Source organism: Notolepis coatsorum (genome assembly GCF_963971535.1).
Source record: "Notolepis coatsorum genome assembly, chromosome: 6".
NCBI lineage: Eukaryota > Metazoa > Chordata > Actinopteri > Aulopiformes > Paralepididae > Notolepis > Notolepis coatsorum.
The window spans coordinates 156,149,053-156,165,200 of NC_140170.1; the positions used below are offsets into that span (position 1 = coordinate 156,149,053).

General features: G+C 46.5%; 1 protein-coding gene across 1 annotated transcript in view; it reads left to right on the top strand.

The window, feature by feature from the left end:
* The window catches only part of arhgef25b (Rho guanine nucleotide exchange factor (GEF) 25b), a 51,536-nt gene that overhangs the window by 22,938 nt on the left and 12,450 nt on the right, over positions 1-16,148 (top strand). Inside the window, exons 3-9 of the mRNA XM_084317193.1 lie at positions 1,528-1,661; positions 3,106-3,172; positions 4,947-5,050; positions 5,585-5,654; positions 10,741-10,830; positions 13,149-13,241; positions 15,328-15,378. Of these exons, the coding sequence (XP_084173319.1) occupies positions 1,528-1,661; positions 3,106-3,172; positions 4,947-5,050; positions 5,585-5,654; positions 10,741-10,830; positions 13,149-13,241; positions 15,328-15,378 (609 nt within the window). The remainder of the gene's footprint in view (positions 1-1,527; positions 1,662-3,105; positions 3,173-4,946; positions 5,051-5,584; positions 5,655-10,740; positions 10,831-13,148; positions 13,242-15,327; positions 15,379-16,148) is intronic.

Below are 16,148 nucleotides of genomic sequence, written 5' to 3' on the forward strand. Positions count from 1 at the left end.
ATCTCCATGCTTGACACAAATGTATCTGATCTCCATGCTTGATACAAATGTATCTGATCTCCAAGCTTGACACAAATGTATCTGATCTCCATGCTTGACACAAATGTATCTGATCTCCATGCTTGATACAAATGTATCTGATCTCCATGCTTGATACAAATGTATCTGATCTCCATGCTTGATACAAATGTATCTGATCTCCATGCTTGATACAAATGTATCTGATCTCCATGCTTGATACAAATGTATCTGATCTCCATGCTTGATACAAATGTATCTGATCTCCATGCTTGATACAAATGTGTCGGATCTCCATGCGGTCAGGCAGTCCCTCATTGTCTCCATCAGACATACTTAACATGGGTCAGGTGACAGGGCGGTGTGGAGGGGGGGACAAAAGGACGGTTTAGGGGGGGAAGTGTGAGACAAAAGCATGTTTTATGAGGGAAGGTGTGGAGATTGGAGGAAGGAAGAAAGGAAGGAAGGAAGAGAGTGGGGTAGGGGCATACGGGGGAAAGGAGGGGACCTCGACACAGCTACTTTCTTTAAAAATATATTCTCTTAATCTTTGTCATTTTTGTGCACGGCATTGCAACCATGTATGCAATGTGCTATTTAAATTGATTGAGTAATTGATTGATTGGTAGACTTTAGTACAGATTTATGGCGCTTGCATTTTACTAGAGTACATATTCAAAGGAAATATATTAATGGTGAATCTACATTTATCTGAAACCTTGCAGTTACTAGTGAGTTTAAAGAAAAAAGGTTTTGCATTCAAATGATGTGAGGAGCTGGTGAAGTTTCTAAACTGGAGCCTGCTGCCAACTTTAAGAGGAAGCCATTTAAGCCAGCATATAACTGGACCACTGAGCACTTTTTGAGGTCAATTCATCAAGGACTGAATGCTCCTGAGCACTTGTGTAGAACAATTTAAAGTTGTACTTTTGCTTTAGTAGAGTTTAGAATGTAGGACTATAACCTCCACTAGAGTACCGATATTATTATGCGGCACGGTGGTGTAGTGGTTATTAACACTGTCGCCTCACAGGCAGCAAGAAGGTCCTGGGTTAGATCCCGCTTGGGGACCAGGTTGCCGGGTTGGGTACTGTATCTCCCGGGCCTTCCTGTGTTGAGTTCACATGTTCTGCCCGTGCTTGTAATCGAACAGATCGCTAACACTAACAAAGTCCCTGGCGAAGACGGACAGGAGCACTTGGATTGGTCCCCGGGTGTGGCGGCCCTTGGGGGGGAAGGGATGGGTCAAGCGCAGAGAAGAAACTTGATCAGCGATGAAAAATGCATGTATGTTCGCTGCATGACTACGATGCAATATATGTGCTACGAATAACGACTTCATCAAGTCCAGTTTAATTAATTATTCAAGGTTTCCAACACTTTTATTTAAGTCGAAGGAACTCTGTACTTGATCCTCCACCAAGAGAGAGAGAGAGTTCATGTCCCCATTTCCAAACAGCTTTAATGTGATGGATGTTGTGTATAACTCATCTCCCCCCCCCCCCCCAGTCTCAGAGTCGCAAATCCAGCTCCAGTATTCTCCCGGAGGAAGATCTGAGCACCGTGATTGACGACGCAGAAAGCCAATGGTCCGCCGCAGAGGACAGCGAAGAGGACAGAGGGATCGCTCTGGAGAAGAGCATGTAGGTTGTCGACCTTCACACGAACCCGCGCCGAATTCTCTCTCCCTAATGGTATATAATTGAGAATCATGTATGTCAGTGTAAGGCACATTACAAAGACAACAGATGGATGTCCTCCTCGGACTCCTCTGCTGAGGAGAGGAGCGTGTGCATGCATATAGGTATAGGCTACCCAAAAAAGGAGATGCTTCTCCGCGCTCGAGACAAAACGACGCACTTCAACCATAAATATTATCATATATGAAAAAAGCTGCGTTCATTTTGATTCGTCGACGAGTAGGAGGTACAGATGTTTTAGAACTTGGTCCTGCACAGTTTACTGATGAAGAACATGGACTTTCTTTTTCCCTTTAGCTCAAGATGAGTTCATGAACCATCAACTATCATGACATGTGCTGCACCAGGAATGTGAAGCCAACAGCAGGAAGATGACAATTGATTTTAATATATACTTTATACTAAATAAAGGTTCAAGTAGGCTAAATATAAAAAGTATCCGGTATTAAAGGTTTTTTCCCCCCAAGTCAATAATTATTGAGAATTTCCAAAAGTACAAAAAGTTAAACAAAACATTAAAACACAGATGTTTTATTTCTCTATTCAGTGATGAGTGGGGGCCACACAGGACATGCCAGCAGGCAGGGTGCTACTGAATCGCATGCTGGGAGAGTTTGATGCCCATCAGTGATTTAAGGCCTCCTTAATACTTGCCACCTCTTGACCATGATGTACAATCTCTCCCTCTCTCTCTCTCTCTCTCTCTCTCTCTCTCTCTCTCTCTCTCTCTCTCTCTCTCTCTCTCTCTCTCTCTCTCTCTCTCTCTCTCTCTCTCTCTCTCACTCCCTCTCTCTCTCTTTATCCCCCCCCCCTCTCTCCCCCCTCTCACTCTCTCTCTCTCTCCCTCCCTCCCTCCCCCCCTTTCTCTCTCCCTCCCTCTCTCTCTCCCTCCCCCTCTCTCTCCCTCCCTCCCTCTCCCCCCTCTCACTCTCTCCCTCCCTCCCCCCTCTCTCTCTCCCTCCCTCTCTCTCTCTCTCCCTCCCCCTCCTCTGTCCCCCCTCTCTCTCCCTCCCCCCTCTCTCTCCCTTCCTCTCTCTCTCTCCATCCCCCTCCTCTCTCCCCCCTCTCTCTCCCTCCCCCCTCTCTCTCCCTCCCTCTCTCTCTCCCTCCCCCTCTCTCTCCCTCCCTCCCTCTCTCTCTCTCCCCCCCCCCTCTCCCCCCTCTCACTCTCTCCCTCCCTCCCCCCTCTCTCTCTCCCTCCCTCTCTCTCTCCCTCCCCCTCCTCTGTCCCCCCTCTCTCTCCCTGCCCCCTCTCTCTCCCTCCCCCCTCTCTCTCCCTTCCTCTCTCTCTCTCCATCCCCCTCCTCTCTCCCCCCTCTCTCTCCATCCCCCTCCTCTCTCCCCCCTCTCTCCCTCCCCCCTCTCTCTCCCTCCCTCTCTCTCTCAGATATGTGCTGACAGAGCTGGTAGAGACAGAGAGGATGTATGTGGAAGACCTTGGACTCATAGTGGAGGTCAGTGATTCTTCATCATCATAGCTGAGTGACACATACATTAAAGAGAATCCAGCCATGACTGATCGTGTCAAAGTAGCCTAGTTGATTATAGCATTTATATTCATTCAATTTAGATTCTGAAATTGCATGATCTCTGAATTCCCTTCTGAAAGTTATTGAACCATTGCTTAGTGACATTTGTGTGTATGAAATAGTTTGATGTGTATAGTATAGTATATGTCCAGTATGGTTGGTATGGCGGCACAGTGGTTAGCACTGTTGCCTCACAGCAAGAAGGTCCTGGGTTCGAACCCCAGCAGGGGGTTTCGGTGTAGAATTAGCATGTTCTTCCTGTGTTTGCGTGGGTTTTCTTCTGGGCACTCCGGTTTCCTCCCACACCCAGAGACATGCATGCTCGGGTAGCCACTACTCCTGGCTGTCATCGCCCTTGACCCAGGTACTACTGGCTCTACAACCAGAGTTGGTCCCCGGGTACCTCACTGAGTGCCTGCCCACTGCTCCTAAATAGTTAGGATGGGTCCAAATGCAAATGTTCAACTTAAAAGAACACGCCAACATTTTGGGAAATTAGCTTATCGTCTTCTCCAGAGAGAGACAAGAAGATAGATAGCAGTTTCCTCTCTGTGCGTTCAGTAGAAAGCTGCACGTTAGCCTAGCTTAGCACAATGAATGTAACCGGACATGACCGGTTAGCCTTCGGGAGAGTTGGTCATTGCCTAGGCTAACCGGTCATGTACGCTTCCATTCATTGTGCTAAGCTAGGCTAACATAGCTTTCTACTGAACGCACAGAGAGGAAACTGGTATCTATCTTCTTGTCTCTCTCTTTCTTGTCTCATTCCCAAAATGTCGCCGTGTTCCTTTAACTTGTCTAAAGGCCTGTGTTTGTTGAAGTTGGTTAACGCTGGAAGTATTGATGCAGTTCAGTAGTGTAGATGTTGGAGGCAGGGTGGTTGAGATATAGATGTGGTGGTGGACCTATGGATCGTTGTCATCAACCTTTTCCATGTCAATGACCCCTAAATTGATACACATTACCCCACACAAACCCCCATTTGATAAGATGTTCTCTCAGAACCCAACATCTGAGAAGACATTTGTTATTAAGAATTCCATAGCTGTCTATACTTTAGTCGAGTCCCTTAGAGTATTTTTTGTTATCAAGTTAAGTCCCCATAGTTGAAGACCACTGAACTGACCTAGGACACATCCTCCTGAGCCTGCTGGAGGTGTCGGGGGGGAACTCGATGAGACATCTGTGATTGGAGCTTCCGCCTGATAACCCCAATGACAATCAATCAATGACATCACCATGATCCACACGGTCCACTCATACCCCTCTCCAGCTAAAGTGTTGGTAAATGTGTGTTCTGTGTGTGTGTGTGTGTGTGTGTGTGTCTGTGTGTCTGTCTGTCTGTCTGTCTGTCTGTCTGTCTGTCTGTCTGTCTGTCTGTCTGTCTGTCTGTCTGTCTGTCTGTCTGTCTGTCTGTCTGTCTGTCTGTCTGTGTGTCTGTCTGTCTGTCTGTCTGTCTGTCTGTCTGTCTGTCTGTCTGTATGTCTGTCTGTCTGTCTGTCTGTCTGTCTGTCTGTCTGTCTGTCTGTCTGTCTGTCTGTCTGTCTGTCTGTCTGTCTGTCTGTCTGTCTGTCTGTCTGTCTGTCTGTCTGTCTGTCTGTCTGTCTGTCTGTCTGTCTGTCTGTCTGTCTGTCTGTGTGTGTGTGTGTGTGTGTGTGTGTGTGTGTGTGTGTGTGTGTGTGTGTGTGTGTGTGTGTAGGGCTACATGGCCACCATGTCAAGTCAAGGAGTTCCTGAGGACATGAAGGGGAAGGACAAGATCGTGTTTGGAAACATCCACCAGATCTACGACTGGCATAAGAGGTGATCTTCTCTCTCTCTCTCTCTCTCTCTCTCTCTCTCTCTCTCTCTCTCTCTCTCTCTCTCTCTCTCTCTCTCTCTCTCTCTCTCTCTCTCTTTATTATATTAGGGTTTCAAGCATGAAGTGCAGAAACCCTATTGTTTTTGTGTGATTTTTAAATATTTTTTGTCTGTCTGTCTGTCTGTCTGTCTGTCTGTCTGTCTGTCTGTCTGTCTGTCTGTCTGTCTGTCTGTCTATCTGAATCCCATTCTCTCCTTTCTCCTCTCTCTCTCTCTCAATTTTTTAAAGATTTCATTATGAAAAGTGGGGTCCCCAATAGTACCTTCACCATGTACCAAAAACACATCTATGTGCTGTGTGTGTGTGTTTGTGTGTGTGTGTGTGCGTGTGTGTGTGTGTGTGTGTGTATGTGTGTGCGCCGCGTGTATGTGTATATATGTGTATATGTGTGTGTGTGTATGTGTGTGTGTATGTGTATGTGTGTGTGTTCAGCTGGTTGAGGACTGTCTGACCTTTTATTGCTTTGTGTCACACAGCTATTTCCTGGGAGAGCTGGAGAAATGTGTGGATGAACCAGACAGCTTGGCCCCACTCTTCATCAAACATGTGAGTTACTACACCAGAGTGAGTGAGTGAGTGAGTGAGTGAGTGAGTGAGTGAGTGAGTGAGTGAGTGAGTGAGTGAGTGAGAGTGAGTGAGTGAGTGAGTGAGTGAGTGAGAGTGAGTGAGTGAGTGAGTGAGTGAGTGAGTGAGTGAGTGAGTGAGTGAGTGAGTGAGTGAGTGTATCTATTGTATGTTTTCTCTGTGCATGTTGTGTTTGGTTTGAGGTCCCTTTGAGCCTTTTCGGAGAGCTCTCTGACTGCGTATGAAGTATGTCTTCTTGGCCCGCTGCCAGTGACCTTGTCTTTCAGTTAGCTCAGCTGCTGAAAGAGAGAGAGAGAGAGAATAATAAGGCCAGTCATTACCAGAAATTTGTTTTAGATGTCTCGCCGCTGGCCGAACCGTGCAGTCAGTTCGACCGACTGTCTGAAAGCAAACCAGCGTAACAGAGAATCATTAATAAAAGGAAATCAGCTACTGTGATTAGACACAGTACTGTACACTAAACTTAAAAGGTGCTAGAGATAACATTCAGCCACTAGGTGTCGCACTAGAGCATCAGCATGTCATTTATCCAATCCGGTGCATTTCATGTAGGGAAATGGGAAGTAGGGAGGGGATACGTGTGTAAATAACAACATTCATTTTGGACCCATCAAAATATTTGAAATGATAAATTCATAAATCAATAATTTCTTTGGGGGAAAAGCTATATTTTTATTCTGCACCTTTCTAAAAGCTCCGTGGATGTATTATTATTATTATAATTTTATTTTTATGATTCGTCTACATACAAATGTTTACTATAGCACCTTTAAAGCTGAAATAAATCACGATATTCAGAAAGATGTCGATATATATTAAGATAATTGTTTAGGTTTGGATAATCACATGTTTGGTGTCGTTCCATCATAAATCCAACATATTCCAATAAGCCAAGACATATTAAACCATTATTTCTCAGCCACTTCAACCATTTCATAATAAGGTTATGAAGCTCTCTCTCTCTCTCTCTCTCTCTCTCTCTCTCTCTCTCTCTCCCTGGTCAGACGCCTCTGGTTTTAGCTCCGCAACGATGTACTCACTTTTAGCTATTATGTTTGTTTTTGCTACTTTTTTATTTAAAGCAACACTGGCGGGTACGTCATACGACCGTCAGACACTTATGGACCTGAACCCCGGGCTCAAAGAGGAGTTTGGAGACACTTTTGACCTAGAATGGCCAGCAGAAATCAGACGGGAGAATGGCGGCAAAGAAAAGAACAAAGGCGACGGCAGGAGAAGACACAGAGGGAGACGAGGAGGTATCAGATTGAGACTAAAAAGAGCTGCTTACCGCCCAGCAATTCCATCCATCTTTCTGGCGAATGCCCGTTCGTTGGAGGGTAGGATGGATGATCTGAGAGCGAGGGTCCGGTTCCAACGGGAGATGAGAGACATCAACATTATATGTCTCACAGAGACATGGCTCACGTCGACGACCCCAGACAAAAGCGTCTCTCCCTCGGATGCCTTCACAGTCTTACATGCAGATCGCAACGCTGGCTCAGGAAAGACCATCGGCGGCGGAGTCTGCCTCATCACGAACAATTCCTGGGTTAATCCCGAGGGGGTGCAGGTCCTCTCAAACTCGTGTTCGCCGGACTTGGAACATCTTTCTATCCTATGTCGTCCGTTTCACCTCCCGAGGGAGTTCACAGCAGTCGTCATGACTGCCGTGTATATTCCCCCACACGCGAATACGGGAAAAGCGCTGGGCGAATTACACGATCATCTCAACAGACACCAGATCAAACACCCAGACGCAGCGATGGTAGTGGCCGGCGATTTCAACCAGGCCAACCTGAAGAAAGTGATGCCGTCCTTTTTCCAACACATCGCTTGCTCCACCAGAGGGAAGAACACACTCGACCACTGCTATTCCCCGTTCAAAGCGGGTTACAAGGCAGTAGCCGCTCCGCCATTAACGGGGTCCACAAGCTCGAGCGATCATGACTCCATCTTGCTATTTCCGGCATATCAACAGAGATCACGTGACGCCGTCGTGTCACGTGAGACTAAGAAGTGGACCGACGAATCAGAGGCCACGCTCAAGGACGTGCTTGCAGACACGGATTGGGATATGTTTATAGGAAGCGCCAGTGACGTCAGTGAACTAGCAGACATAGTGGTGTGCTACATAACAACAATAGCTGATGGTATTGTCCTCAGGAAAACGGTGCGGATTTTCCCAAACCAGAAACCGTGGGTGGATAGCACTATTAGAGCAGCTCTGAACTCTCGTACCACCGCCTACAACCTGGGTAGAGAGTCAGGAAACATGGAGGAGTATAAGGCTTCAGTCTATACTCTACGCAAAGCAGTCAAACTTGCTAAGAGGACATATGCTGACAAACTGGAGACACAAATGGCACAAAACGACACAAGAGGATTATGGCAGGGACTGAAGTCAATAACTGACTATAAAGTCAGCGCCCCGTCAATGGGGAGCGACGACGCCTCCCTCGCGGACAAGCTCAACACCTTCTACGCTCGGTTTGGTGTAGACAGTGGCGCTGCTGGCTCTCCGGCTAGTGACGTCACTGGCGCGCCGGCTGTTGTGGAGGGGGGGGGGGCAACCGCGAGGGGGGGGGGGACGCTCTCTCGTTGTCGGAACACAGTGTGAGAAGAGCATTTATGCAGGTGAACACCAGGAAGGCTGCTGGCCCAGATGGCATAACAGGACGTATACTCAAGACCTGTGCCAACCAGCTGGCCCCTGTGTTCACCGCCATATTTAATCAATCACTGGCGGAGTCAGTGGTCCCTGCCTGCTTCAAGAGGTCTACCATCATCCCTGTGCCGAAGAAACCCTCCCCAGCATGTCCAAATGACTACAGACCGGTGGCACTCACCTCTGTGGTCATGAAATGTTTCGAGAGGCTGGTCAAGGACCACATTTGTGCCTCCCTCCCCAGTGATATGGACCCTATGCAATTTGCATACAGGACAAACAGGTCCACCGACGACGCGGTCTCCCAGGTACTGCACAGCACCCTCTCGCACCTTGACCGTCAGAAGGGGGGCTATGTGAGACTGTTGTTCATTGACTACAGCTCAGCGTTCAACACCATAGTCCCCACCAGACTGGTGGACAAGCTGATCGAGCTAGGTCTGAGCTCCGCCCTGAGCGCCTGGGTACTGGACTTTCTGAGCGAAAGACCCCAGGCGGTCAGGGTGGGGGGTCAGACCTCCAACACCATCACCCTGAGCATCGGGTCCCCCCAGGGCTGTGTTCTGAGCCCCCTGCTGTACTCACTCTACACACACGACTGTGTGGCCAAGTTCAGCTCCAACTCCATAGTGAAGTTCGCAGATGACACGGTGGTGGTGGGGCTGATCTCGGACAACGACGAGAAGGCCTACCGGGAGGAGGTGGAGGTACTGGAACGCTGGTGCCAGGACAACAGCCTGCTCCTGAACATTGGCAAAACCAAGGAACTGATCGTGGATTATAGGAGAGGACAGCGGGGGGGACACACACCACTGATGATAAACGGGGCTACCGTGGACAGGGTGAGCAGCTTCAAGTACCTGGGGGTCCACATCTCAGAGGACCTGACATGGTCAACACACATAGGCACAGTAGTAAAGAAGGCGAAACAGCGTCTCTACCACCTGAGACAGTTAAGGAAGTTCAGAGTATCGGGGAAGATACTCCAGTCCTTCTACTCAGGAGCTGTAGAGAGCATCCTGACCGGAAACATCACTGCCTGGTATGGAAACAGCACGGCACAGGACAAGAAGGCCCTACAGAAAGTGGTGCGCTCAGCCGAGCGTACCACGGGTATTGCACTACCCCCCCTGCAGGTTCTATACAACAAGAGGTGCAAATCCAGAGCCTGCAGGATAATGAAAGACCCTCACCACCCCAATAACAGCCTGTTTCAGCTGCTGAGGTCAGGCAGACGCCTGCAAATCCTAGCTACTAGGACAGAGCGGCTTAGGCTCAGCTTCTTCCCCCAGGCCATCAGAGCCATGAACAATGTACATTGAGTGCTCAGAACATTGAACTGTCCACACACAAGCACACATGAACACGCACACTGTGCACGCTCACACACGAGCAGCCACTTAACACTTTAACATGAGCGGGCACACACTCATGTCGCACACACGCACACTTATGGCCAAAGGAAAGGACACTTTAAATTAGAATAACAGGAACAGTGTATTGCACTACCAAAGCTAACTAGCATGTCACACATGCGCTGTAAATAACTATGTACAGATACCGAGATGTCACTCCATGTTACCTGCTATCTGTTACTGCACAATGTTGTTTCTTCTTTGATTCTATTATATGTACCACTGTATTGCACATCGTTGCGGGCAAGACCACCCGCATTTCATTGTATACCTGTATGCCGTGACAATTAAAACTCTTGACTTGACTTGACTTGACTCTCTCTCTCTCTCTCTCTCTCTCTCTCTCTCTCTCTCTCTCTCTCTCTCTCTCTCTCTCTCTCTCTCTCTCTCTCTCTCTCTCTCTCTCTCTCTCTCTCTCATATGTTTCTGTCTCTTTGTGTCTTTCTCTCTCTCTCCCTGTCTTTCTATCTGTCTGACTCTCTCTCCCTCTTTCTCTCTCACTCTTTCTCTCTCTCTCGCTCTCTCTCCCTCTCATATGTTTCTGTCTCTTTGTGTCTTTCTCCCTCTCCCTGTCTTTCTATCTGTCTCCCTCTCTCTGCCTTTCTATCTGTCTGACTTTCTCCCTCTTTCTCTTTCTCTCTCTCTCTCCCCCTCTCTTGTCTGTCTCTCTCTTTGTCTTTCTCCCTGCCTATCTGCCTTTCTCTCCCTCTTTCACTCTCTCTCCCTCTTTCTCTCTCACTCTCTCTCTCTTTCACACACACACACACGCACGCACGCACGCACGCACGCACGCACGCACGCACGCACGCACGCACGCACGCACGCACGCACACACACACACACACACACACACACACACACACACACACACACACACACACACACACACACACACACACACACACACATACATCACGAACTGTGTCATCTGGAACTGATCTCTGATCTGTGTCTGTGTCTCCAGGAGCGTCGTCTTCACATGTATGTGGTCTACTGCCAGAACAAGCCCAAGTCGGAGCACATTGTCTCTGAGTATATCGAGACCTACTTTGAGGTGAGGCCTTCACTTTAGTACCTCACAGGCTGGAGAATATGGTGATTATTTTAACTGAAGCATGTTCTTTTCCCTCCAAATTGTTGAACCCTTTCACTACCATGCTACAGAAGGTTAACCTTTCACTATCACACTAACCTTCTGTAGTATGATAGTGAAAGGTTAACCTTCTGTAGTGTGATAGTGAAAGGTTAACCTTCTGTAGTGTGGTAGTGAAAGGTTGACCTTCTGTAGTGTGGTAGTGAAAGGGTTAACCTTCTGTAGTGTGGTAGTGAAAGGGTCAACCTTCTGTAGTGTGGTAGTGAAAGGGTTAACCCGTTGTAGTGTGGTAGTGAAATGGCCAACCTTCTGTAGTGTGGTAGTGAAAGGGTTAACATGCTGTAGTGTGGTAGTGAAAGGGTTAACCTTCTGTAGTGTGGTAGTGAAAGTGTTAACCTTCTGTAGTGTGGTAGTGAAAGGTTAACTTTCTGTAGTATGATAGTGAAAGGTTAACCTTCTGTAGTGTGATAGTGAAAGGTTAACCTTCTGTAGTGTGGTAGTGAAAGGTTGACCTTCTGTAGTGTGGTAGTGAAAGGGTTAACCTTCTGTAGTGTGGTAGTGAAAGGGTCAACCTTCTGTAGTGTGGTAGTGAAAGGGTTAACCCGTTGTAGTGTGGTAGTGAAATGGCCAACCTTCTGTAGTGTGGTAGTGAAAGGGTTAACATGCTGTAGTGTGGTAGTGAAAGGGTTAACCTTCTGTAGTGTGGTAGTGAAAGTGTTAACCTTCTGTAGTGTGGTAGTGAAAGGTTAACTTTCTGTAGTGTGGTAGTAAAAGGTTAACCTTCTGTAGTGTGGTAGTGAAAGGTTAACATTCTGTAGTGTGGTAGTGAACGGGTTAACCTTCTGTAGTGTGGTAGTGAAAGGTTAACCTTCTGTAGTGTGGCAGTGAAATGTTAACCTTCTGTAGTGGTAGTGAAAGGGTTAACCTTCTGTGGTGTGGTAGTGGAAGGGCTAACCCTTTGTAGTGTGGTAGTGAAATGTTAACCTGTAGTGTGGTAGTGAATGGGTTAACTAACCTTCTGTAGTGTGGTAGTGAAAGGGTTAACCTTCTGTAATGTGGTAGTGAAGGTGTTAACCCGTTGTAGTGTGGTAGTGAAAGGGTTAACCCGTTGTAGTGTGGTAGTGAAATGGGTAACCTTCTGTAGTGTGGTAGGGAAAGGGTTGACCATTTGTAGTCTGGTAGTGAAAGGTTAACCTTCTGTATTGTGGTAGGGAAAGGGTTGACCCTTTGTAGTGTGGTAGTGAAATGGTTAACCTTCTGTAGTGTGGTAGGGAAAGGGTTGACCCTTTGTAGTGTGGTAGTGAAAGGTTAACCTTCTGTATTGTGGTAGTGAAATGTTAACCTTCTGTAGTGTGGTAGTGAATGGGTTAACTAACCTTCTGTAGTGTGGTAGTGAAAGGTTAACCTTCTGTAGTGTGTGTGGTAGTGAAAGGGTTAACCCGTTGTAGTGTGGTAGTGAAAGAGTTAACCTTCTGTGGTGTGGTAGTGAAAGGTTAACCCTCTGTTGTCTGTTGTGTGGTAGTGAAAGGTTAACCATCTGTAGTGTGGTAGTGAAAGGGTTAACCTTCTGTAGTGTGGTAGTGATGGGTTAACCCTTTGTAGTGTGATAGTGATAGGGTTAACCCTTTGTAGTGTGGTAGTGAAAAGTTAACCCTTTGTAGTGTGGTAGTGAACATGTTAACCCTTTGTAGTGTGGTAGTGAAAGGGTTAAATGTATAATAAGGTCAAACAGTGAATTCGGGGCGAAAGAGCCCCGCTTGGTATTGCACTTTTTAAAGCTTTTTTTGCGGATTATTTTTTAGTAACTTATTATGCAGTGAATTTCTCCAGACCTCTCTTGGCAAAACAAACCCTCCCCTGTCCTCACTCAACGCCAACCTACACATCAGACCAACATAAAAACTGTAAACACATTCCAATACCAAGTGGGGCTCTTTAGCCTAGAGGTCACTGGTTGATGACATTTTTATGATCTGATAGGAATAGAAAACTGTATATGAATTATTCTGTATCTATGTTTATGACCTAACATAAATACAATACTGTATATTCATTATGGCATGTTTATGACCTAACATAAATACAATACTGTTTATGAATGATTCTATATCTATGTTTGTGACCTGATAGGAATATAAACCTGTATATTAATGATTCAATACCTATGTTATGACCTGACAGGAATATAAACCTGTATATATTAATTATATCTATGTACCTGACAGGAATATAGACAGGGATATACACCTGTTTATTCATTATTTCTATGTACCTGGCAGGACCTCAGACAGCAGTTGGGACACAGACTGCAGCTCAACGATCTGCTCATCAAGCCTGTTCAGAGAATCATGAAGTATCAGTTACTGCTGAAGGTACATTCCCTGATGTGTCTTCACTAGTGTGCATGTGTGTGATGTGTGTGATGTGTGTGTGTGTGTGTGTGTGTGTGTGTGTGTGTGATGTGTGTGTGTGTGTGTGTGTGTGTGTGTGTGTGTGTGTACCTCTAAAACACTTGTATTGTCACAATCATTTATCGAACCGTCCGACTACATGCGAGCTGGACCGGCTACCCTCCCCACTCCTCCAGACCATAGCACCGGACATCCTCCCATTCCTAACTGCAACTATCAACTCCTCACTCAACTCGGGGGTGGTCCCCACCTCCCTAAAACAAGCCAGAGTCACGCCCCTCATAAAAAAACCAACCCTGAACCCCACCGTCATAGCCAACTATCGTCCTGTCTCTCTTCTCTCCTTTCTTTCTAAAACACTTGAACGTGCTGTATCCAACCAACTTACTGCTTATCTCTTACAGAATGACCTCCTAGACCCCAATCAGTCTGGCTTCCGGACTGGCCACTCCACAGAAACGGCCCTCATTGCGGTCACAGAGGCACTTCACTTAGCAAAAGCGAAAGGCCTCTCCTCTGTCCTGATTCTCCTAGATCTATCTGCAGCCTTCGACACAGTCAACCATCAGATCCTCCTCGCGGCCCTCGCAGGAATGGGAGTGGCTGGATCTGCGCTGACATGGCTGACATCATACCTCAACGACCGCTCCTACCAAGTGTCATGGAGAGGGACTCTGTCGGCCACCCGCCCCCTCCGGACGGGTGTCCCCCAGGGCTCGGTCCTAGGACCCCTTCTCTTCTCCCTCTACACTAAATCACTGGGTAACATTATCACGTCTCATGGCTTCTCCTACCATTGTTATGCCGACGATACTCAACTCTTCCTCTCCTTCCCTCCCTCAGATATCCACGTCTCTGAGCGGATCTCGGCCTGTCTGTCCGACATCTCCGCCTGGATGACGACCAACCACCTCAAACTGAACCTAAGCAAAACAGAATTGCTCCACCTGCCGGCCAAATCCTCCCCCCTGACCGACCTCTCCATCACAATCGAGAATGCAGCTGTGACCGCGTCCCCGACCGCCAAGAACCTTGGTGTTGTCCTCGACGACCAGTTGAACTTCTCTGCTCACATCGCAGCGACAACCAGAACCTGCAGATTCCTCCTGAGCAACGTCAGAAGGATACGCCCCTTCCTGACAAAAGAAGCCACCCAACTCCTCATCCAATCAACAGTCATCTCCCGCCTCGACTACTGCAACGCACTGCTAGCTGGCCTCCCGGCCACTGCCACCAACCCTCTTCAACTCATTCAAAACGCAGCGGCCCGCCTGATATCAAACCTACCGAAGTCGGCCCATGTCACCCCACTTCTTAGGGACCTGCACTGGCTCCCCATTGCTGCACGTATCCGCTTCAAGGCCCTCGACCTAGCATACCGTGCAGCAAAGGGAACCGCTCCCGCCTACCTCCGGTCAATGGTCTCTAACTACACACCCTCAAGACTCCTACGCTCTGCATCTTCTGGCCGCCTCAGACCTACTCCTATCCAAGCTCCCGGAGGGTCATCAAAGAGAAGCCGCCTATTCTCAGTCCTTGCCCCACAATGGTGGAATGAACTACCCATCCCAGTTAGGACAGCCGAATCCCGTCCAATCTTTCGCCGTCGACTAAAGACTCACTTCTTCAACCATTATCTGAAATGATAAAAAAAAAAAAAAAAAAAAAAAATCTAACCCTGACTAACCTTACTGTCATGCACTTGTCCTAATAAACTAACCTACACTGTAACACGCAACACTTGATGAACATTGTTACTCAGCTGATAGAGTTGTACCCTTCTTGCTGTCTTGTCGTACAGAACTTGTAAGTCGCTTTGGATAAAAGCGTCAGCTAAATGACTAAATGTAAATGTAAATGTAAATTTATAAGTCACAATGTAATCGAATTGTACCAAAATAAATATAAAATATAATGAGTGCAAAATGATTTTTTTCTCAAGCTAAAAACATTTAAAGTTACCATAAACAGTTAACTTCTTCGTCTTGCACTAGATGTTATTATTGCACCTTCAACACATTCAATATTGTTTCCAAACTTCCCACAGGACTTCCTGAAGTACTACACGAAGGCAGGACGTGATGTCGCAGAGTTAGAGGTGAGAGGTCGCCTTAACCCAACCTGTCATTGCAGAAGTAAATCAAATCCCTAGTATGGAATAATCAGCAGGAAGAGCTGCACTGAGCTGAATCACGTACCTCTGGGTGGTTTTAAAAGTCTTATACAAGATACTGTAACTAAGGAGGGTAAATGTTTGTTTTCCATCAGACAGACGGAATATCTCTGTGTATTGTTTTATGTATTGTTGACCGAATCGTCTGTAATTATTGTGTAGGCCTACTGCGATTTTAATCTCAATGAGACTTTCCAGTAAATATATACACGGTATACAGTAAACATGAATGCCTCCGTTTCTCAGTAAATATAAATATATATACGTATACAGTACACATTAATGCCTCCGTTTCTCAGTAAATATAAATATATATACACTGTATACAGTACACATTAATGCCTCTGTTTCTCAGTAAATATAAATATATATACACTGTATACAGTATAACATGAATGCCTCCGTTTCTCAGTAAATATAAATATATATACGTATACAGTACACATTAATGCCTCTGTTTCTCAGTAAATATAAATATATATACACTGTATACAGTATAACATGAATGCCTCAGTTACTCAGTAAATATAAATATATATACACGGTATACAGTACACATGAATGGCTCTGTTTCTCTGTAAATATAAATATATATACACAGTATACAGTATAACATGAATGCCTCAGTTTCTCAGTAAATATAAATATATATATATGTATATACAGTACACATTAATGCCTCTGTTTCTCAGTAA